This window comes from Lepisosteus oculatus, chromosome 3, assembly GCF_040954835.1.
Source record: "Lepisosteus oculatus isolate fLepOcu1 chromosome 3, fLepOcu1.hap2, whole genome shotgun sequence".
In the NCBI taxonomy this organism is placed as follows: domain Eukaryota; kingdom Metazoa; phylum Chordata; class Actinopteri; order Semionotiformes; family Lepisosteidae; genus Lepisosteus; species Lepisosteus oculatus.
Genome location: NC_090698.1, coordinates 20679832 through 20703846, shown reverse-complemented (window position 1 = coordinate 20703846; position 24015 = coordinate 20679832). Strand labels below are relative to the sequence as shown.

At 37.8% G+C, this 24015-nt stretch overlaps 2 protein-coding genes across 2 annotated transcripts; both read left to right on the top strand.

The window, feature by feature from the left end:
• Positions 1 to 1047: 1047 nt before the first annotated feature.
• Positions 1048 to 6252, top strand: bxdc2 (brix domain containing 2). Its single transcript, XM_006627134.3, has 10 exons — positions 1048 to 1229; positions 1695 to 1806; positions 1968 to 2011; positions 2587 to 2657; positions 2779 to 2828; positions 3247 to 3320; positions 3413 to 3463; positions 3916 to 4017; positions 4992 to 5120; positions 5762 to 6252. The coding sequence occupies exons 1-10, from the start codon at positions 1077 to 1079 to the stop codon at positions 6008 to 6010; spliced, it is 1035 nt and encodes a 344-aa protein (XP_006627197.1). The 5' UTR covers positions 1048 to 1076; the 3' UTR covers positions 6011 to 6252.
• Positions 6253 to 10251: 3999 nt separating this feature from the next.
• On the top strand, positions 10252 to 24015 carry dnajc21 (DnaJ heat shock protein family (Hsp40) member C21). Its single transcript, XM_006627206.3, has 12 exons — positions 10252 to 10726; positions 12380 to 12473; positions 12821 to 12944; positions 15217 to 15339; positions 16777 to 17081; positions 18774 to 18931; positions 19712 to 19802; positions 19958 to 20119; positions 21414 to 21462; positions 22635 to 22831; positions 22956 to 23040; positions 23389 to 24015. Exons 1-12 carry the CDS (start codon positions 10630 to 10632, stop codon positions 23554 to 23556), a joined length of 1653 nt encoding a protein of 550 aa, XP_006627269.1. The 5' UTR covers positions 10252 to 10629; the 3' UTR covers positions 23557 to 24015.

The following is a 24015-nucleotide window of genomic DNA, read 5'->3' as shown; positions in this document are numbered from 1 at the left end:
AATTGCACTAAACAACCCAGCAAGTATCATCAGGGTTGCCAGCTGTCCTGGCTTGTCCTTTTCTCCTGGAAACATGGATCTGAACAATGTGGGAGAAAAAAATATATGACCTGGCTCTTCAGCCAAAGGGGAAATTACTCAATTTTTGTACATCAGACTAACATCCAAAAGAAACCTACATAGACCATAATAAAGAGAATATAGAGTTGACAGAATACAGAGTTAATTTAGCCAGCAGCCATATCACCCTGCAACTCACAACTGGCAATCCCCTGAAGCTAAGCAGGTGTGAGCCTGATCAGTACCTGGATGGGTACTGCTGGAAGAGGTGTTAGTGGGACCAGTATGGAGTGCTCACCCTGCAGTCTGTGTGGGTCCTAATACCCCAGCATAGTGATAGGGACACCATACTGTCAAAAAGGCGTCGTCCTTCAGATGAAATGTAAAACCGAGGTCCTGACTCCATGGTCATGAAAAACCCATGGAGTCGAGTGTTTCTCGAAAAGGGTAGCAGTCTTAACCCTATTGTCCTGGCCAAATTTGCCTCTGGCCTTTGCCAATCATGGCCTAATAATCTCCATCTATAAAATGATTTCATTATACTCCCCACTGATAGTTATGTGTGGTGAGCGTACCATGTACACTGTGGCTGCCATCACATCATCCAGGTGAGTGCTACACATTGGCAATGGAGGGGAGTCCCCATTGCCTGTAAAGCCCTTTCAGTGGAGTGTCCAGAAAAGCTCTATATAAGTGTAAGGAATATTATTTATTATAACCTTCAAAAACATTTCATAATCTGAAAATTCTATAATTTTTCATAATAATAAAAATACCTACAAATATGATTAGGTAATAATAAGCTGTTCTTTGCTTTTCAACACATTTACAAACATTTAAGTTCAACATTTGAACAGGAACATAAAAAGGGAGAAAAGCACTAGGTGTGCAATATTTCGTTTGTAAGAACTGTGTCCTCCGATTCGGATGGTGGCGCACGTTCTTCTCGTTAACATTTTTTCTAGAGCGTCCAAGCCTTCTATCGTTGGTAAGCGTCCGCGTCCACTTCCTCTAAAATGGGTGCCTTCAAGAGAAAACGTGGAGTAGATGCCGGAGCCGGGAAAACTGGAAAAAAAGTTAAATTTTCTGAAAATGACAAACGAAAACAGAAATCTGGTCCTGACCAGGAGCCAAACAAAGAAATTAGCATTCCAGCACCGGTTTCTATGGTATGTATAGCACATGAGGACAGACTTTATTGCTTTGTCTATGAGTTGTATGCAGTTGTTTGCAATTGCTGCACTCTTTAACAACGCTCCCATCAATTCGTATTTAGCAAAGGATGCTTAGGTTATTTTTGTACTTAATTTGGATTAATTACATGCAGTTTTTAGTCTATTTCCATGTTCAGAGTGAATCTAAGTAAGAGAAACATAGCTGTTCCATTTTACTCCAGCCAAGTTTGCGTGTTCGGTGCTCTAAGTTAATTCAGAAATATTGTTTGCGTAATAAATCTATACGCTCTTTGTGATTTTATAAATGTTTCAACCGTTTATTATTTATTATTAGCCATTTACTTGAAATAGTTATGTTTCTCAATTTTCTATAGACGTAATCATAAGTATAAAAAGTCTAATTTCTGCTTCAGCATCAGAGGCAGCATGGATAACAAGTTTCCCCTTGTTTTACTTTAGGGTAAGTGGACGAACAAAGAAAGGGTTCTCTTGTTTTCCTCCAGAGGTGTCGACTTCAGAACCAGGCACCTTATGAATGATCTGAGGACATTGATGCCTCACACAAAGCCAGGTAAGCGTTCAGCCAGTGAGTGTAGCCAGTTTCTTTCACAATAAGGCTCCTCAGTCAGCTGTTGAAGATCGTGTACATACCTCAGTAATCTTTAGGTAAAAAGCCAGCTTCAACATTTTAAATTTCTTCCAGTAATATTTTAATGTGACATTTCATTCCAGATACAAAAATGGATCGAAAGGATAAACTGTTTGTTGTAAATGAGGTAAGTCTATGCTTGTCTTTCAGGTTGTCTGTAGTTTTGTCACATTAATTTCTCAAACGTCTGCGTGATAGGAAAAGATAAATGAGGGTTTTGCACAAAAAACTTGGGACTGAATCCAAGTGTAATCACAGATTATTAGCCTGGTGATGATGACATTGTTTTGCCAGACACTTTTTGTCTCTCACCAATTGAAAACGAGCAGAAAGGAATTATAACTTATGAAATTAATTGATACCAACTATTAAAGATGAAAAGTAACTTAGTACTTATTCAGATGAACCATATGAAATACGGACCAAATAGGTCTTGGAAAAAGCACTCAATTCAGTTGTTAATGAAATGCAGTGTATGAAATTATTTTGTTAGTATTTGTTTAAGAAAAGTAGTAGAATGTCTGGGTGTTCTCGTCTTTCTTCTTTGACAGTATTGTAGATGCAGTTGAAACCTGTACTTTATTACCTGAAAGAATGTTGTGATGCTTCACAGCAGAGCACGATATGAGTGTAGTTACATATTCCATTTGTGCTTGAGTCTTAGTTTTTCACTGAAAAACATTTAAACTTGATGTCTTCCAGGTTTGTGAAATCAAAAATTGCAACAAGTGTATCTTTTTTGAAGCCAAAAAGAAACAGGACCTCTATTTGTGGTGAGTACTCAGCTGATTCGATTGAAAGTTATTTTGTGAATTTTCTTTATGACAAATGACTAGTAGTATTACTGAGTAAATGTATATTGCTGGGTTGTTTGACTGTATTTTACTTTTTAAGGTTTTCCAATGTTCCACACGGACCTTCAGCCAAGTTTTTGGTTCAAAACAGTAAGTAAAAGCATCTGAAGGACTCTTTTGGGGATTAATGGATAATTCAAACCTTAAAGCATCAAAAACAATTTAAATTTGTAAAGGGTTTGTTAAATATCTGATGTTGTAATTTGACATGCAACTACATCACACTTCTTGGGCAACTGTTGAATCTCTGTGAAGAATTGACAGTTTTTTCAGTCACCTTCACTGATGTAGACTTGAGGGAATGAGAATTTCTATTATGTTTTACAATCCATACTGGAGTTGAGGTTACGTATAGTTTTCATTGTGGTTTTGCAGTTCATTTGTTTTAATAAAATGATCTGTAAAAATGCGAGGTGCCTGCCTGTGCGTGTTCTCCTGCATGTTCCTTGTGTGCAGTCACAGGAACCACAGCTGTTTCATTCCTTGTTTTTTTCCCTTTTCCTTCAAGTTCACACTCTGGCGGAGCTGAAGATGACTGGAAACTGCCTGAAAGGATCAAGGCCCCTGCTGTCATTTGACCCTGTAAGCAAACACCAGCGAAACTTAACATCTTCAACATTTTAAAGTTAAAGTCCTTTGGGATACTATATAACTTTTTTTGCCTTTTCCATCAGAAGTTTGATAAAGAGCCACACTATGCGCTGCTGAAGGAGTTGTTCATCCAGGTAGGCATGATTTGGACTTTATAATTATCTTCGCTGCTGATTTCAATGTTTTTGTTCTCTCTTCCTGCTTTTGAAACTACCATGACAATCATGATATTCTGTCTTTCATAATAAAGCCTCAGATGTCTGAGGACATTACCACTAGCCTGAATATATTTTTTTGGTATCAATAAAACTTGGAGACCATTAAAATTTAGAATAGGCAGTCAAAACACTAAGGTAGAAATAACAGAACGGTGGATTTTGAGCCATTTTTTTGTTTTTTGTCGATAAGATTTCAGGGATTAAATATCTTTGAGTTGAATTGTTTAACTAAGAAAACACATGATCAGAAAATGCAAAAATTAGTAAGCTTACCATTGATGTTTGTTGTAGTTCAGTGTGTTGCTGTTTATTCAGCTTTTGTACACATTACATTTATTTTTTTTCCCAATTATTCCCGGTTGGTTTAGATTTTCGCTACCCCTCAGTACCACCCAAAGAGCCAGCCATTTGTAGACCACGTCTTTTCTTTCACGATAGCAGATAACAGGATATGGTTCCGTAATTATCAGGTGAGTACAGGAGACTTTTGTTTTCTGGTTCTGTTAGATCTCAAAACATCTGATATCTCATCCTTTATTCAGTTGTTTAGGTATTACATATTGCTCATTGTTTCATGTAATGAAGTGCATCTTAGAAAAAAAATTCTGTTTTACTTTCTAGAAACCCACTACTTTGTGATCAAAGCCAAGTTATGTTACCTTCACAGAAAATCAATGAGGACATGATCCAGACAATGTCACTATTAATATTTATTTAAATGAACACAGAAAAATAGATACTTTATTGATCCTGTGAGGGAAATTGCAGTGCAACAACAGCTTAACACAGTCAACACAGCCACAGTGTAACATAATAATACAATACATACAGTACAATCAGTGAGAAGTGCACTAAGAAAAGTTACTCACAGTCCAGAACATACAAAAAACAAACCAGAACAATACAGAAAAAGTTGAATTGCACAAGTCCCTGGCATATATTGCACAAAAAACGGTTGTAAATGGGAAAGCCAGATGTAGCAGAGAGTTTACTGTTTAGTCCAGAAACAGGTCAATGACAATGTTGCACCTGCCCAGACACAAAGTGGATGCATTGTACAGTCTTTTGGCAGAAGACAGAATGACATCCTGCAATACAGGAAAAGTACTGTACCTGCAAATTATACAAATTGCTGCACATGTATTACTGTAATGACCATAGAAAGATTTTATGTGGAGAGTAGATCTTTTAATTTACAATTATGTTTGGCTTGCTCACTACACAACATTATAGTGCGAAGAAAATTGTAGAAACTTTGTCTATAGGGAGCAGATATTGTGTCATTAAACAATTTCTGGATTTCACCAATTATTCTAAGCTAAGAAACATCTGAATATGTGTGAGGCCAAGGAACATTAGGAATTTTTAGGAAGCATGTACAGTAGATACACGATCCCTGGGACATACTTCATCATAGTTATTTGTGTAATTTTTAATTTTACAGATCATCGAAGAGGATGCTTCTCTGGTGGAAATCGGGCCACGCTTTGTGCTGAACCTCATCAAAATTTTCCAGGGAAGCTTTGGTGGTCCAACTCTCTATGCAAATCCCCATTTCCAGTCCCCAAATATGGTATGTTCTTTATATACTCTGAATTTAGTAAGGTCATATGGAATAATTTCTGAAAAGCAATCATCAAAATCAAGAAGTAATTTTAGAATTGATTCTGTCTGTTACTAAATCTTGGTCTGTAGATTTGCATGCTTTATAGGTATTAAACCTACTGCATTATTCTTTTTTTACATGAGTCTAGTTTTTTTTCACATGACATTCCTGCAGTCTTGTGAAATCTTTAATTTGTTAATTGAATGATCAAAAATCTGTAAAATTCCAAAGCAAGGTTAGTTGCTCCTAAGTCTTCATCAAACTGATGATAGCTTTCCCTGATGTGCAACTGGAACACAAAACAGACCCAACCCCTGTATATTTGTGTATTGTTACAGTTTTTCTAATATTTTAGAACAAAACAGCTGTGTAAACTATCAACAAATCAAAAACACAAGATTTAAAATTCTATTAACTTACAGAATGTATACTAAAAATCAGGATGCATTGAGTATGTTTCTCTTAGAATAGAGAAAGATGCTCTTTAGGTATGCTCTTAGAAAAGAAATGATGAGAACAGGAATCCCTATTTATATGTGTTTTTATGCAGATGTTATCGGAGAATAATATTCAGTCTGACTTCTTAAATACATTCCTTTTCCCCTCAGCATCGGAGAATGATCCGTCTCGCCACAGCCTCCAGGCTGAAGGACAAGCAGAAGGTGAAGGAGCTCCAGAAGATGAAGAGGATTGAGGAGAAGGAGCCCCTGCCCCAGGATCCCACAGATGATGTGTTTGTGACTCCTGCGGAAGAGAAGCCTTCCGACGTACAGTTGATGCCTCCAGAGCCCAAACTGGTGAAGAAGAAGAAAAAGGAATTTAAACGGCAGAGAATGTTAAAGAAACAGAGACTTTAAAGCAGTACAGATTTGAGAGCTGATAAACCTTTGTCCACCTGTTTCTCTCAGTGTAGCTCTTTGAAATTGGCAGTACTGTTCAGTTGCATCTAGTAAACAGTTAAACACTGATGTCCAAGTTTGTCTTTCAAAGTGTAATGTATGTCCTTCTTTCAATATACAGTGGGTATATCAAAATGTTCACCCTTTGTTGCCCTAAAGCCCAAGAAGAAGATAAATAAAATCAGATTTTTCCAGTTTTATTTCAAATGTTTACCTTGCAACATCCAAGTGAAAAAAAGCTACAATAAAAGTAGAATAACTGGGTTGCATAAGAGAACACCCTTGCGTGAATTGCAGCCTTGAGTCTGTTTACATACATCTCTACCAACTTTGTACACCTAGAGGGAGGAATATTGGCCCATTCCTCCATACAGAATTGTTCAAGCTCAGTCAAACTGCTTGGTAAACGTTGATGGACTGCCCTCTTCAAGTCATTCCAAAGATTTTTTTATATGATTTAGGTCGGGGCTCTGACTAAGCCACTCACCTTCCTGTCCTTCAGCCACTGAACGGTTGCTTTGGCGGTGTGCTTTGGGTCATTGTCATGTTGAAAGGTGAGCCATCTTCCCATTTTCAACTTCCTGGCTGAGGGCTACAGGTTTTCTTCAAGAATTTGCCTGTATTTTGCACCATCCATCTTCCCTTCTATCCTCAAAAGTACCCCAGTCCCAGCTGGAGAGAAGCACCCCCACAACAGGATGCTGCCACTACCATGCTTTACTGTAGGAATGGTGTTCTTTGGATGGTAAGATGTATTGGGTTTTCGCCAGATTTACCATTATTGCATTCCAGCCAAAACGTTCAATTTTGTTCTAATCTGACCACGGCACCTTTTGCCATTTGGCCACAGAATCTTTAAGGTGCTTTTTAGCACAACGTAAACTAGACGTGTTCTTTTTTTTCTTGCCACCCTCCCATACAGGCCAGATTTGTGGAGTGCTTGTGATACTGTTGTCACATGCACACTATAACCAGTCTTTGCCATCGGTCTCTTTGTAGCCTCTCTGTCAGTCTCCTTGCTCGGTCATTCAGTTTGGAGGGACGGCCAGATCTGGGCAAGGTCTAGGTGGTGCCATACCTCTTCCACTTCTTAATGATGGTCTTGACTGTGCTCCATGGGATACTTAAAGCCTTTGAAATCTTTTTATACACATCTCCTGACTTGTGCCTTTCCACAACTTTATCTCAAAGTTTTTTGAAAGCACCTTTCTGCCCATAGTGGATTCTTTGCTTTGAAATGCACTTCCAAGCAGTGGAATCCTCTAGAAACAGCTGCTTCTATTCTGAACTAATCAAAATCACCACAAGTGATCACAGGTCTGGGCCAGTTTGTCGAGTGATTTGTAAAGTGATTGGTTATACGTGAGCAAGTTTGCAAATGCAATTGTAAGGGGGGTCTTTATTTATCCAAATAAGGTATTTTACTGTTGTAATATTAATTTTCAGAAAGTTTTAGACATTTATTTTCACTTGGCTAATGTGGATTGCTGTGTGTAAATAAAAATGGAACAAGTCTAATTTATTTTTTTATTTTCAGTGTCATACAACAGAAGGTACAAAGTTTGAAAGTTGGTGGTGACTTTCTATACCCACTGTATTTTATGTATAAATGCCACAGTGTAAATCTTAAGATTGTAAAAGGCCAGACTGTTAATGCAATTTTACCTAGTCATACACAACACGTCATTTCAACACCAGTAACTTAGAAATTATAGTAAGAAAAGGTCTGATTCTGCCTCACTTACTCTGTATTATTATTTTTGGTTATTTTAGGTTACAATTAATCATCTACTGCCAGAGGCCCTGCTGATGCCTCATTCGGAGAGCTAAAAGATTTTGGGGTTTTTGCAGCTCAACTCTTTAAATGTGGGTGCTTTTTAGTAAAAGGGCAAATTGTGCAGATTGTAATCCTTATTGAGGTTTGCACTAAATATATTATGTATTTACATATTACTTTTTATAAGATTTGTCTTTTGCTATAAATTGCTGTATATTTACTTCAGTTGAAGTGTTGACAGTTTACAGAGGAGTATTTTTTTAAAGATTGTGGTTATCTGAAGTTTTTAAAATCTAATCCATGACATTGTGGATTGCTTCATAGCATCATTAAAAAAGAAATGGTGAGGGTTAACATGCCCTGAAAGCATTTTCATGTTATGCAAAAGAACTTAGAACAATTTAGTCATACCTTTTTAAAAGTATTTTGTGTATCATACATTTTTATGGAAATAGACATTCAGCTACATAGCAGTGGCAACATAGGGGAGGAAATAGATTTGTGGTGTTATAGCAGCAGTTTCCCAGCTGAGGAAATCCCTATTCAAGGAATAACTCTTTATAAAGACTCACAATTAAAACATAACTAATAATAAAGAATAGTCTGACTAGCTGAAATACTGAAAGAACAGAACATTAATTCAACTGGGATGTATCAGTGATTTTACAAACTGCAAAAGGAAGGATAACACAGTTAATAATTGCTTACACTTATAATATAAGTTATATAGCGCTTTTTCTGGACACTCCACTCAAAGTGCTTTACAGGTAATAGGGACTCCTCTCCACCACCACCAAATGTGCAGCATCACCAGGGATAGCCAAATTTGTTTTCACAATATATGAATGAGATGAGCAGTCCTACACTGCAGAATTATTACCCAGCCCTGATACAGAAGGAATGTCCAGTTCTTACTTTCAATGTGATTGGCAATGTGTAGTTTCCTTTTTATACTGTGTGTGACAGGTCTAGGTCTTGCTGCCTCTGGTGGCATTTGATCCTGGTTACTAACTGTACCCAAAAAACCAGGTCCTCCGTCAAGGACGTTTTACACTGTTTAGATTTCAGAGGGCATGGACATTATTTATGGAACTCACTCAGTGAACTGAGCCTTGTTATACCTGTTATGTCAGTTATGAACAGTACTGTTGAGATAACATGGGGGCTACTGTGCCAGTCTGCAGGTGTTTTCCACAGCTGTGAACTTGGGTATCATACGGAGCTTTGATTCACATGCATTTACAGCATGAAACGTCCTTTCCTTTCATTTTGGGATCCTGAATATACATTTACTGGTGTGTGGTTTCTCTGGAAATGGATAATCACTTTGTTTACGTTTTCAGTGGTGTGTGTCGTGCCTTTCCTGCTGATTTCTGTCAATGTCCCATTGGAGAGCTACAGTATATGCTACCTATTAGTCATTCAATTCTCCTGTTCATGACACAGGTATTGTATCTGCAGGTGAAGCTTTCTCTAAGGTTACCATTAAAAATGGGATTGTTCCAATTTCGAGTTTACTAATTTCAGTCCTTTATCAAGTAAATATAAGTTGTCCTATAATTCTAGTGGCTCAGTCTAAATTCTGAAGTGTTAAAGTTTAAGGACAGCTGTAGTGGACTGCATATTATCAGTCCACACTAAAATGAAAGTAGATATACAGTATGTGCTATTTGAACTATCCAGATTGTAGAATGCAAATTTACTGTTGCCAAGAGCCATAGAGAAATGTAATGTATTAAAAAAAACTTTTGGAAAATGTCTTACTCTTGGAGATTGCTTAAACAAGTCTTTAGGGGTTTAAACAATAATTATGTCCAATAATGTATAAGCAAGTCTGTTCTGCTTCTCTGGGTATGTGTGGTATTTAAAGTAGTCACAAACGTTTTTAATAAAGAATGTGCATTTTAGGAACAGTTCTGAATTAACTAAATATTAGAAGACATATATCACTTCTTTGTTCTTATTTCTTTGTTATATCACTACATACTTTCACATAAGCAACTAAATCAGAGTTATAATGAATAACAAAACCCTCGGGCCTTAGAGGACTGTAGTTGCTCGTCCCTGGCCCATTTTTTAGTAATAAAATTTCAAATAATGCCCATGTAACCAGTTTTTCAACCACTGAATTGAAATAGAAGGAAATAATTGTGGTAATTTGTGTTTTCTATTTGTCTTAGTTACGTCTTTAGAATTGAATGATAAAATACAGAGGTTGACTTTTAGTCACCTGTATCAGTGATTAAAGGAAAAGGTATTTTTTGTACAATTTTTTTATCTTTAGATGTGCAAACGGGGTAATTGAGATTGTTCAAATTGTATCCAGCAATGTTAAGTATAAAGCAACGGTTTTAAAAAAAAGTGTACGGTACCTATATTTCTTGTTTACGGTAATATTGATGCGCACAAAAATGACGTCACTAAAAGCGCAAGCCGGCAATGTAGAAGCCACATTGCTGAAGTGTGCAAGCGTGAGAATAGTGATCAAATGATCATTATAAAGAACCAAAGGGAAACAGATCCTTGAGATAATTACTGGGAGGATGGCTAAATGGTTAAGTTAGTTTTTGTGAACACAAGCAGGAAAAAAACAACACTAATAAAGCGACGTCGAAGGAAAACAAATTTGGAGTGAAGTTCACGAACTGCCCTTCCGAGTACCCGAAGGGAGAAAATGAAATCTAATCGACAAATCTTCGGTTAATATATGGATCATAGCTCATACAATTTTTGAGTCTTTACAAAATCGGAAAATAATTAAAGCATCTTCGATTCTCTACTCCCACTAACCTTTTCAAAGATGAAGTGCCATTATGAAGTTTTGGGTGTCCGAAGAGATGCTACGGACGATGATTTGAAAAAGGCCTATCGCAAACTAGCTTTGAAATGGCATCCAGGTACTTCATTTCAACATACGTGAACTGGACTGTGACATTTAGCGTTCCTTTTAAAAGACGTAATTCTGTTGTTCAAACATGATTATGTACGAGTCTTTAGCGTAACTAATGCTGCATTATCGTACTCGGGTTCGGTTTGTTCGGCTGTTGGTGTTAATGTGAGACCCTGTGTGACTGATGTATCATAAGTAACATTTTAACGAATTATTTTTTTCCAGAAATACAATTCCCTGTCGAATTGCTTTGGAAAACCTACTTGCCAGTACAGCCAGTTAGGCCTACATGACTGCTTTGTTAAGTAAACAGGAACATTCAGCACTTAAAATGAGGAGACTTGCTCATTTGTTTACGGTTTCATCCTTTCCATAAAGAAAGTTACATATTTTTATTTTTTAAAATATGTTTTGAATGAAAGGAATTCCCTTTTCGGTGACCATTCAATAAGGATAAACCCTGAATAGTTGAACTATAAACTGATCTTTGGTCTCAGCGCTTCATTTGCACTACTACATGAGAGTAGGGCTGTAAGACTGACGCGTCCTCTAGTATTGTTGTTGTTTGTCCAGATGCTCCGATTTGTTCAGCTTTATAAGTGTCTGGCAGCCAAGCTCTTGATCTGAGCAAGTGTGATTGTTGAAAGCCCAACTTTGACTTTGTCAGTGGCACATCAGCTCCACCTGGCGGTTTTCTGGGGTCAACTGTTTAAGAAGATGTGGGTTTGAACATTAGTTCTGCTGCAGTCTGTGTTCATTTACATTTCTTGGGACAAGGATCACAGTTCAGTTTTATTTTTAGGTCAGCACACCGTTTTACTGTTAAATTCAGGAAGCAGTGTAGAGTACTGGTTAAGGATCTAAACTTGCAGACAGAAAGTTGTAGGTGCCATTTTGGACACTGCTGTTGTACTCTTGAGAAAGATTCTTTACTCTAATCACTCCAGTAAATCGCCCAGCTGTACAAATATAACTTGCTTTGGGTACATGCATCAGCTGAATAATTTAATTTTCATTTGATTCACTTTAATGGTAGAGCAGTTGTGTCATGTTGTTAGTTGATGGGACATCTGTGACCCTGTATGATCAACTAAGTTTGCTGTTGGGCTCCAGTTTAAATTCTGGAGTTTACACACAACCAGGATATGTTCTTTGGTTAAGATTACTTAAAAATATTGATTAGTCATTGAATGACTCATTATCACCTGCAGTTCTTAGTGCAGCTTTAACACCCAAATATCACGATTAGTAAATTGAAAGTAGGAATTTATGTAGTATTATTCCAAGTGGTCTATTTGTAAGAGAATTTGTAATAAATACATTTGAAGCACTGTTGTTTGTGTTGGTCAGATGGTTTGTTAGCTAAGGTACTGGTGGCAATGCATTTCACAGTTGCCCACCAAATCAGGTTTATACAGCATTGTCTAGGGCAGGGGTTCACCAACCTGGTTCTGGAGAACCGCACACCAAAATGTTCCAAACAAGCATCTTGTTGGCTCAACTAAGGCTTCAGTTAGGTAATATAGATTGGCTGGAAAGAGGACCAGCAGATGTATGGACCTACAGAACCAGGATCAGGAAACCCTGGTCTACAGAGGCACTTGGGCCTCAAATTAAAGTGAACAATGTTGGGCATCCATGCCTCTCTGTGTCCTGGCAGATAAGAACTTGGAGAATGCGGAAGAAGCAGCTGAACATTTCAAACTGATCCAGGCCGCTTATGATGTATTAAGTGACCCACAGGAAAGAGCCTGGTGAGTGTCCCTTCATCACGAACATCCTTCCATCTTTTCCCTTTATACACACCAGTTGCTCTCTTCAGCTCAGTAAGCTGGGCTTATTGTTTATGGCAGAGAGGAGATGGGGACTGGGCATCTCTGCGGGGGAATAAGCGCATGTGGTCTTCATCTCTCCTAGAATGATGAATTATTTTGGAAATGAATAATTGAAAATATTTTGACTATAAACATTGCCCAAAGGTGATGGATTGGAACAGCCGAAGAAACTACCTGCATTTTGTCTATAGTGGTCAGAATTAAAGTTCAACAAATGCCTAAAAAATAGTATGTAAACTGCTCCTGTCACGCGACTCCTCGTGTAGGTATGATAACCACCGGGAGGCGCTGCTGAAGGGGGGAGTGAGTGGAGAGTTCGAGGACGACAGCATCGATCTGCTTCAGTATTTCACCGTTACCTGCTATTCCGGCTATGGTGATGACGAGAAGGTAGGTTGAGCCTCAAGCCCGGTCTGTATTTTATTTAACACCTGTTTTATAGCACACATGGGAAGGTGGTAGGTCGTAAGTATGCCGTCGTTGTTACATAATGAAATTTAGAGGAGTGATGGAATAAAGAAAATTAAATAAAAAACTTTCCCCATCCTGCTAATCACAAATTACAAGGCAGTACTAGTTGGCAGCTGTTTTTTTGTCTGAAGCCTCTTCTAAGTACTTTAAGGCAAGTTTCCATGTAGTAACAGCTTCTCAACTTGCGAGTTGGCTAGTTTACTGTAATTATTTGCACGGAAGACACCCTTAATCAGGGGAACATCCATCTGTTGTGAAAACGCCATGTAAGCAAGTGTAATCCGACCACAAAAGTACAGCTCAAACCCTATTAAAGTCTATTTTTTGCCATGTGTGTGCAAGCTGTCAAGTAGGAATTATTGCAGGGACAAAAGACACCTGACGGATAGAAAATATTTGCAAATGAGAATGAAGAAACTGTTAAAAATACAAAATGTACACATGCAAATAAAGACAATCTGTACAAAGCAGTGTACACACTGTTCTTAAGTAGTGTAAACAGAGTAATGGAAAGACAAAAAGACCACTTGTAAGCTTGGGTAAGTGCAATAGTTAGTGGAGAGCAACTGAAAGTCAAGGTCCTGGGAAAGGATACAAAGAAAGTACAATCCTAGTACTGGTGACAAATCTGAGACACAGCGTTACTCAATTTACCCATTTTCACTTTCCGTGTATTGAGTCTCCCTGTAGGTCACACTCTCAGAACCGTGTACACTTGATTCATCTGTCGTCTAATCTTGCAGTATATCCATAGCCAGCTGACTCATGCATGCCATCTGATAAGAAACCACCAAGACACTCTTAAGTGAGGTCTGTCCAGCTTAAGTTGGGGGCAGACTTGACAGAGGCTACTTTCAATAGTGGTGATAGGGAGACACCAATAGGTGAGCACCCCCTTCTGAAATATAATGAAAGGATTGCTAACCACTTGAGCTACAAATTTAGACGACATAAGAGTCACCCCACCAACAACTTCTAGTTCTGGTGCAAATTGAGTCAGGAAGTCACACTCGCAGTCAATTTTGACCAGGAAAAATGAAATATTTAAAGCTAAAGTTCTAAGTGAAAATGGAGTATGAGTGAATGCACTAATCCCTGTTGTTACATCATGAAAATGTCAGAGAATATGTAGTCATATAAGTTATCACTTGATAAGTATTGTAGAGTTAGCTGCTGATATTAAGTGTTTTGAAACTGGTCTCCAATATGATGTGTTGTTTTAAACTGACTGACATTCCTTCTGGGATGTGAAGAAACAGTTTTAATGTCCTATTAAACTGTCCTTCACATATAGAGGCTAACATCACATAATGGTGTTTATTGCAATTATAAAACCATAGAAACTAAAAGCTGTTGTGTCATGGTGGAATAAAGAGTTCAACAGGTTTATGACGCAGTTGTTCTTGGAATCCCATTGATGTTTTCCACTTTAGTCAGAACAGGATTTTTACTATGATCTTTGAATCCATTATTATTCTGTTTGAATACAAGCACCTTTTGTACCTAGAACTTTCTGCTTGCTTCTTAGTTTCTTCATCTAGGTCTTTTCACATACAGTTTATTCTTAATTAGTTATTTCTGCGTAAAAAATGCAGAGTGCCAGTTGATGTTTTAGTTATGGTTTCCGGTGAAAACAAAATGTGACTTAAGATTTAAGATGGGAACAAAGACGTACTTTTGCAAGAGAAGCATCTTTCTTCCATCATGTCTAGGTGGCAGCAAGGATCCTCAATTACACATGACTTTGTAAAGGGTCTGGAAAGCTGACAGATGAAAATAGTTATTTCTAACCTTTAGAACTGAAATCTCACAGTTATCATGCTGGTTGTAATCAAAGCGTAGTACCTTCTGTAATTTGAGTGAAATGTCTCTTTTGAAAAAGTAAAAAAAACTGCAACTCTGCATGTTAAGTGTTACAGATTTTATAAAACACATGTTCAAAACTTGTATTTAAAAATGTCACTCAAAGAGGGTGATTAAATTTTTGTACTAGGTAGTAATTTTGACGGTTTGCTTGATGTTTTGAAAACTCAAGAGAATATCTCTGCTGCTTCTTTGGGTGATCAAGGCTTACATTTGTGGATGCTTACAGTAGCAGTGTGTTCTCAATGAAGTGGTGTTGTACAGGTTTTATGGATCGATGCAGTTCTAGAAATTTCAAGGAATTTTTATCTCCTTGTTTTTTCTCCAGGGTTTTTATACTGTCTATAGGAAACTGTTTGAATCCATTGCGAAGGAAGAAATGGAATACAGCAAAGAGGAGGAAGAAGGCGAGTTCCCAACATTTGGAGACTCACAAAGTGACTATGATACGGTACGAAACCACCCTTCTTCTTTATCAAACATGTTTTTGAAATAATAAGTCTAGGATGGATAGAAGACTCATGTTGCATTATTGCTTATGGCTTACAGGTAACTTTGACAGATGGAAACTCTTACACCCTTATTGCAATGAAAATAATTAAATTACCATATATCATAATGCATACGTTTACAAACAAAAGACCATTCAGTGTCTCTCACTCCAAGTTGCTTTTAGCTGATGTGCCTCTTTAAAGCGTCAACAATGTATGTTTGGAGGGAGAAAACAAAAAATAATCTAAATAAAGTCAGAATGCATTGGCTGTCATATAGCCATTCCCCATGGTTTTTAGGCTGCTGGTGGCTTAAAGAGGGTAAGTGCCTCAGAAAACCTTCTGCAGTACTTGAGCCTTTTCCTAAATTAAGTAAATGATTAATATATTTAGGTCTTGTGCCCAGAGAAACTAAAATAGGCTGGTTTAGTTCTGCTGCAAAGCTCAGTGCAATTAGGCCTGTGAAGCTTGTTGAAGCAGCCTATGAGGGCAAGACTGAAACGCACAGCACAACCCCCTCCAGCAGCTGGGCACGTAAATTATTTATAAATTCAAGTTTTTAAGATTGCCTTCAAAAAGTCTTTAATATGCATTTATTGCTACGGAAAAAAAGGTTAAAGGGCAACATGATTCTCATCACAGTACTTTCTGAAGTATAGCAAACAAGAAGTGAAACAAATTTAGATGGGGTTGTGATATTTCTATCATGGGGATTGTGGTAAAGAAGGAAAAATGCTAGATGTGTGTTTATGAAAAATTTGCAAATGGGAGCTTGCAAATATCTGAATATTTGAGCTTAAAAAAGTATCTGAATCTAGATCTGGTGCATGTTTGATCTAAGGAGTTCACTTGTATTTATGCACTGAAGTCTTTTCATGGCTGTACAGTAGATAAGATAAGATCACTTTATTAGCCCTATGAAATTTCTTGCATTACGAATTCATCTTTTCGCATTCCCCAGCTTGCTCTCCATGAGACACAGACACACAGGAAGAGAGAGAAGCTTGGGGTCAGAGCGCAGGGTCAGCCATTGTACAGCGCCCCTGTAGCAGTTGGGGTTAAGGGCCTTGCTCAGGGGCCCAACGGAGTAGAATTATTCTGCCGGCCGTGGGATTTGAACCAGCAACCTTCCAGCCATAGGCGCAGATCCTTAGCCACAGAGCCACTGCTCCACCCTGTAGGTGATCCAGGATTAGTACTCTGATACTAATACTCAGTACTCTGATATACAGCTTATTGATTTAAAACTGTTGTGCAGTAAAAACAAAACCCTTACGTTGCCAGTATTATCTCTGAGCCTTGAATGTAGGAAGCCAGGATTTGCTTCAACTGAAAGAGGTTCAGGACAGCTGTTTGCTGATGTTGTCAAAGCCTCTAAAAACGTCTTTATGTTGCAGGTCGTGCACCAGTTTTACGGCTACTGGCAGAGCTTCTGCACCTGGAAGAACTTTGCCTGGAAGGAGGAGTACGACACGCGTCAGGCCTCCAACCGCTGGGAGAAGCGGGCGATGGAGAAGGAGAACAAGAAGCTACGGGACAAGGCGCGGAAGGAGCGCAGCGAGCTCGTCAGGCAGCTGGTGGCTTTCCTGCGGAAGCGAGACCGACGGGTGCAGGCTCACAAGAAAATGGTGGAGGAGCAGAACGCGGAGAAAGCCAAGAAGGTGGAGGAGCTCCGGCGCAGACAGAAACTCAGCCAAGCAAAGTGAGTGGTGCTCCTTTCATGTTGACGGAGGCAGCACTAACATCTGTGGAAGGGCAGCAGAGCCTTGGCTTTTCTTTTAGAACTTATCACTAGCATTGTTCATCACTACTGAAGCACCACAGGGACCAGCCTTTCATAACCATGGGAGTTAAAGTACTATTGAGCAATTGCTGCTTTTAGCCCATGACCCCTGTTTTCCATTTTATCAGTTGAATGAAAACATTTTGAGAATTTTGTTACAAAGGATTGCACAGTGTTTCACAGTAGGGCTGGGCGATATGGCCAAAAACATTATCACAATAAAAATTTCATATCAGTCGATATCGATAATTATCACGATAGATGCCAAGTTTACAGGCAGATTTTTTTCTCCTGAGTGAAAGTTGAAGAAACCAGACAGTTAATTGGTAAATTAAACAACTCTTTATTTTAAGAACACAACAAACACTTGCCAAACTGCAGAAACATTAAACAAATCGGAGGTAGAGAATATTCAAGTCTTTTTATGTCAAAATATGCATGAGTAAAATTTACAAAATAAATATCTTAATAGAAAAATTAAATACTGCAGTGTGATAAAACACACATAGAAGATGGCTCAGACAGACTGCAAAGTTTAAAGTGCTCTGTTTTATGTCTGATTGTAAAAAGCCAAAACATCTCCAAATTACCGAAGTTGAATGACCTTTTCTGGTCGTTGGCAGCACTACATTTGCTTCAGTGTCGCTCATTTCTCCACTCTAACTACAATCCTGTCAGCCACACCATGTGGGTAAACACCACCACGTTAGCAACACGCACGCACACTCGCGCAGTATTTTGTGCGCATGCACATATCATGCCCAAAGCATAAACATATATATTGAAAATGTATCAAACTTTTGTTAAAATTATATAGAGGAAAAATATATCGCGATAATTATCGTTATCGAATTATCACCCAGCACTATTTCACAGTGAAGCCGGCCCATTAGCTGTATAAGATCGTGTGTGAGCAGGTATTTGCATGCAGTGCTCAGAAGACTTTGGTGTCATCCTGTTGTTTAATGATCAATCACCTGTTCATCATGTTCAAGTTCAATATTCAATTGTCATAACAACTAATTGCATGGAATTTGGTTTTGTCGATTACAATTAAAGACAAACTATGCAACATAAGCCGATAACCTAAAGCCAATAATAGCATCCACTCAATACATTCGCAAACCATTTCTAAAGCACAATAGTAATAAAATAAATAACAGTGAGGCCTGATGGAGGAACAATGAGCTGTACAGAAATATCAAATCTCACTGTCATCTAGGCTTTTTGTTTTGAGGGGCTGTACTTACAGAGATTTCTATGTCTGAAGGTCTTTCTGTAAATTCCGTTCTGGTTTTGACCTCAGACAAGAGTGAAATTGTTCCAGTTAAAAGGCAAATTAGCTTATTTAGGAAATTCAGAGGCTAGATAACATGAAAAACTGAATCCTCTTTTGGTCCTTTCTAATGGACAAGGAGTACCTCTTCTCCTAATTTCTGGGTGTGTTCATGGACAATGTAAAGGTTACAAGTTTTTTTTTCTGTTTTAGTACAATTCTAGATATTCTAGAGCATCTAGATTCTACAATTGGCAATATCAAATTCCCAATTACAAAACAATGGATTTTGGTCAGTTCTAAACAGCCGAATAAAATGTCTTGTGTGCTCCCAGGCTGGCTGAGAACTACAAGGAGCAGAGCTGGGCAGCCATGTCGGAGCTGGAGAAGGAGCTGCAGCAGATGGAAGCTCAGTATGAGAAGGAGTTTGGCGATGGCTCTGAGAGCGAAGAGGAGGAGGCAGAGGTGCCAGAGGGAGGAGAGGAACCCGGGGGTCAGTACACGCACAAGACCAGCACCTAGCCCAGCACTTAACAAGCAGGCAGTTGAAACACTGAGCTTGGGTTAGGTTAGGGTAGCAGGTACAAGAGTAAAACGAAACGCAGTTACTCGGTATTCACTAGTAGTTGCTGTTTGATTTCTGAGAAATGTTAATGTGCCTTCCAAGTTTAAACAACTGAAGCAAGTACTCGTAGTATTAGTAAAAAAAAAACAAAAGTAGGAACTATGATATGATTATCTTACTTATGCAAGAATTAAGTCTTAATTTGTACTGGTCACCATGGATTAAAAGTGCTTTATCGAAAGACCACTAACTACTTTTGTGTGGGTTGAGTTATCTTAATAAACTCAATGGACCTAATACGTTTAGAGTCTGAGCTTGGAGAAGTGAACAATGTATTCTCTCCTCTGTACTATTAGTTGTTATTTCTAAATTATTCAGTGCCAATAATCTGTTCCCTTTGCACCTTTTTGTGTTGTGCTACCAGAGTGCACAATACCAGAGCAAGCCTTTCATTATATTTTAGTTATCTTTAACACTGAATTAGTTTTCTGGCATCATGTCTAGGCTGGGCAATGTATTGCAGATTTGCTGGTCATTTTGGATAATTCAGTAAATATAATTATTCTAACGGTAATTGCAACTTGCCAAAATACCACCAAAGGTCCCCCTGCAATGCAGAGCTTGTCTTTCATTTCGGACTAGGCCACAAGAGCTGAAAGAGTTAATGTGATGTGAAGATATCTTTCTATGTGCATTACTGAATTCCAGATACACTCACAGATGGAGCGGATGAGCTGGCTGACTATTTTGATAGCCTTTACTGTCCAGCCTGTAACAAGTCCTTCAAAACTGACAAAGCGTAAGTAAGCTATTAGTTGTAATGTTGGATAGCAATCGGCATTGCCAGTATTCATTTTCCCTGAAGATAAGTAAATTAAATGTTTCCCTCTTGCCTTGTAATCTCCACTTAAAATAGGGTTGCTATTAAGATGAAATGATTTTTTTCATTCACAGCATGAAAAACCATGAGAAATCAAAGAAGCACAGAGAGATGGTCATATTACTACGGCAACAACTGGAAGAGGAGGATCTTGTACTTAATCAGGATTCTGAAGACAGTGGGGAGAATGCCAAGGAGGAAAACGAGGAAGACCTGAATGATAATCCAAAACAAAAGTTAATAAAAAATTATTATCCTATTTCTATTTTTAATTTAAAATCTCCAATTATTTTTTGGTAGCTGCCCGATTTTTAAAGTTTGTTTTTACATCTCAGCTAATGGTAACGAACCTGCAACTGCACACGGGAGAAAATGGGGAAGTTTAGAAGTTTATAACTCTAACTTGCCCACTTTCAAACCAGTCCTTAAACATGCTGCTGAATTCACAGCCCAGTGTAGGAGGTTCAGTGCCGATTAGAGGAGAAGCACGTCCCTTCTAGAGCACATTAAGCTCCCTAGAAGCCACAGGAATCGGTGTGTCACAGAGCCCAAGACAGCCCTTTCCGATTTTGCTCTCAGTGGCATTCGATCAATTATGTGAACTGCTAAAGGAATCCCAGTCATAGTCACATAGTGACAGCATCCAGATTCCAGGACTGATCCTGCAGTTCCTGGAACATGGAGCTTAACTTGCATTGGGTCACCTGGGAGCCCCCATAATCTTATTTCTAAAATGAATTTCTGACATTTTGGCATTTATCCTCCTCCTTCCAAAATTCATATTGTTACATTTGTGCGTTAAAGTAAATCCTTTACTCAAGAGTATATGGCTCAAATTAAAAATGACTGATTTCTAGGGAAACAGCAGGGTATATTTAGAAAAACACTTTGGAAAAACAAATCCACTTTTAATCTGTTACATTAGCAGTGTGTTCTTGAAAAACATATTTTAAATTCTCAGGAGGGATTGGTTCATTTAAAAAATGCAAAAAAGTCCACTCTCTTTATTTGTTGTGAAACACTTTGTAATAATGCTTTTTCCACAAATCTATCTTTGAAAAACTGTGCTTATAAGATTTAAAGGGATAGTATATAGAATCACTTTCATAAGTGATTCTATATACTATCCCTATATAGTATATATATAGTATATAGAATCACTTTCATAAACTTTGTTTTGATTACAAAAAAGTGTTTTCCACTTTGATATGCAGTTTTCACATTAACACCTGATGGTAACAAATTTCTTGGACTTCCATAGTAAAAGTGGAAAAAAATTGATTTTTAAGTGGAAATGTTTGTTAAAGTTTAATAAAATCCAGAAGTATAGAAAAACCACCTCTGTTAACAGGTGCTTACTCAAATTAATGCTGTGATCTGTCATATATACTCAGTATTGATACCATTTAATGTTGTTTCCTGTTTGGGAGTAATTAATCACCTGAGCTACTTTATCATCAGCGTGTAAACAGTATCATGATATTGTTACAAAAGCTGACCTGCTCACTTAAACTATTTTTTATTTTGCAGACCTTCTAAAAAACAGAAGAAGAAAAAAAGGCAACAAAAACTTAGTCCAGTAAGTTGTTTTGTCTAGTGTGTTTACACCTTGTATATAAACATACTTTCAGCACTTCTTTTGACAATAGCATACATGATTATTACATAATTTATTTGAGCTAGATTAAATGATACCTTTGGCTGACAATATTTTAATTATTTTTAATTATTGTGTGAAGCAATCTTAATTTTTCCAAATGCAGAAAAAAATGGAACACGATTGCAAACTCTATCCCACTCTTTCTCTGACTTTCTCACCAAAGGATCTGTAAAATAAGAGCAAATTTCCTATATATCAAACTTAAGGGAATTTATTACACAATTTACTTTATAGATGTGTATTTTATGACCAGTACTGTCCTTTGATATTTTGAATTTAATGTTCTGTTTAATGGTTAAACTCAAGAAAACATAATGACAGACAATGCTCTTAAAAGATTACTTGAAAGGGACTGGTGAATATGTATACATTTTTTGGCTTAGCAGTTTGTTTTCCCAAGCTGCAATGCTAAGGGATTCAACATTTTGTCTACAAATAGCATACTCAATTCAGAGTTTCACAATCCTGAACTTCACTGACAAAGATCATCCGGACCCAGTCATCTTCAGATGAGTAAAAATACAAGGACTCAGGGGAAATAAGAGGAAAGAATGTTTAGGTGCATTCTGTACAGAAAACAGGAGGTTTTTAAACACGTGTTAATGCTGTCTGGTAAAAACAGGGAAATATTTTTTTAGAAAGCATGTTGCTTAGCAAGAAGTAATCCATAATATGAAGTAAAGCATGGTGTATGTTCCCATAAGCAAATGAAACAAAACATCCACATAAGAATGTAAGAAAATTAGATTTAAAACTAGAAAATACAACCCACATGGCAAACTGGAGTTCCATCTATCTATCCATCATAGAAAATGTTAGGATAAAATTAGTTTTACTTTTAATTCTTGCTTTTAAATGTTATCTTTAAAGAAGTCTTATTTTTCTATTATTTCCCAAGAACGTTACATCTGCTGAAATGTAAAAGAAAAGGATATACTGTACCTGGAAAAAAAAATCAGTGAAAGCTCTGAGTACTTTTCCAGAGTATAATTTATAATTTAATGTCATTTTTATTTTTAATGAACCCATGATTAGTGCTTCTTTGAAATGAGAACACCTGTGTAAACTTGTTTTCTGGCCTGCCTGGGTAGAACCCTCCAGAAGTCTCGATTGAGGAGGGAAGTGCTCCAGATCTTGGATCCAGCCAGGCAGCCCATGAGGAAGCCCCGCAGTTGGAGACTGAGGACACAGAGAGCACACTCCCCTCTGAGCCACAGGCCATCCATCAGGCTGAAACAGCAGCCGGAGACCTCAAACAGGAAGATCCAGCACCATCTGCTCCCAAAAGGTGACCTTCCTCCTCCCAGCATGATCCTCCATCTCTTGTCTCGGTGTACAGTAGACTATATTTTTCCAGAGTAGGTCTTTACAATATTGATGAATGTCTCTGCTTGTTGGTTGTTTGTTTTAAGCTCTGGAAAGGCCAAAGCGAAGAAGGTGGGCAAGGAGACGAAGAAAGGCAACAAACCTCTGGGAGGAACAGATCAGTCACTGGAGGTTTGCTTTTCAACCTTCGTTTCGAAAGTCATCGCGTACTATTAAAATAGTCAGAGGCTCTTTAATATTACAAGGGAATTACAGATTGCAATGATAATAGCTAGTATTAGCTTTCCTTGTATACCACACATTTTAAGAAGATTCCAAGTTAGTTTGTCAGTTGTTTTTATTTTTGTTAAATTTAAAGTTAAATCATTTTGTTATTCTTCAAAAGCAATTTTTTTGTGGGAGATAACTGCTCTGGAAATCATGTCTGGTTCATTACTATAGAGTCTGACTGTGTACATTTTCCAACAAGACTCCAAAAGTGGTACATATTTCATCACCATCCCCTCGGGTTTTTTGCAGAAAGAAATAAACCTGCGCTGTGTCACCTGCCAGTTTGAGTTCTCCAGCAGGAATAAGCTCTTTGACCACCTAAAGACGACAGGCCACGCCACAGCCCTCTACTCTCTCTCTGCACCCTGTGGGTCTGGATCAGGAAAGAGCAAGAAGGAGAAACGGAAAAACAGATAGCCTGGTGGACTTCACAGTGTAGGAGACACTGAACTTTACTTAAAGAACAATTTAAAATTAAGTTATATTCAAGTGGAAAATACTGTACTTCAGAAAATACAGTACAAGAGACTTCTTAAATGGTGACTGAAAACTTTCCTGATGAAATATTTCTCAGCCTGTTTGAAGGGAGTGTAGAGGTAAAGGGCTTTTGTTTTTGTAAGCCATCTTTGCTCATGTTGGTAAGCAAAGACGTTTTTATTCTGAATTTGCAGGCTTGAATTATTAATCCTAAGAAGAGTCCGCTATTCTGCTGTATTGCCCTTAAAGTCAAAATAATGTAAAACAACAGAACCAATTACAAAATGCTTTCTACTGTGGGTTCCTGTCACTTGCATGGTTATCTACGGAGACCTTTTGAGTTCTGAAATAATATTGTTTAACACAAGATTTTTTAGTCTATAAATAATAGAATCTTAA

Coding starts and splice junctions, on each gene's coding strand:
- bxdc2 (XM_006627134.3), top strand. CDS start 1,077: ATGGGTGCCTTCAAGAGAAAACGTGGAGTAGATGCCGGAGCCGGGAAA. Junction 2,012..2,586: donor AACTGTTTGTTGTAAATGAG/GTAAGTCTATGC, acceptor GATGTCTTCCAG/GTTTGTGAAATCAAAAATTG. Junction 4,018..4,991: donor TATGGTTCCGTAATTATCAG/GTGAGTACAGGA, acceptor TTAATTTTACAG/ATCATCGAAGAGGATGCTTC.
- dnajc21 (XM_006627206.3), top strand. CDS start 10,630: ATGAAGTGCCATTATGAAGTTTTGGGTGTCCGAAGAGATGCTACGGAC. Junction 10,727..12,379: donor AGCTTTGAAATGGCATCCAG/GTACTTCATTTC, acceptor GTGTCCTGGCAG/ATAAGAACTTGGAGAATGCG. Junction 17,082..18,773: donor CAGAAACTCAGCCAAGCAAA/GTGAGTGGTGCT, acceptor GTGTGCTCCCAG/GCTGGCTGAGAACTACAAGG.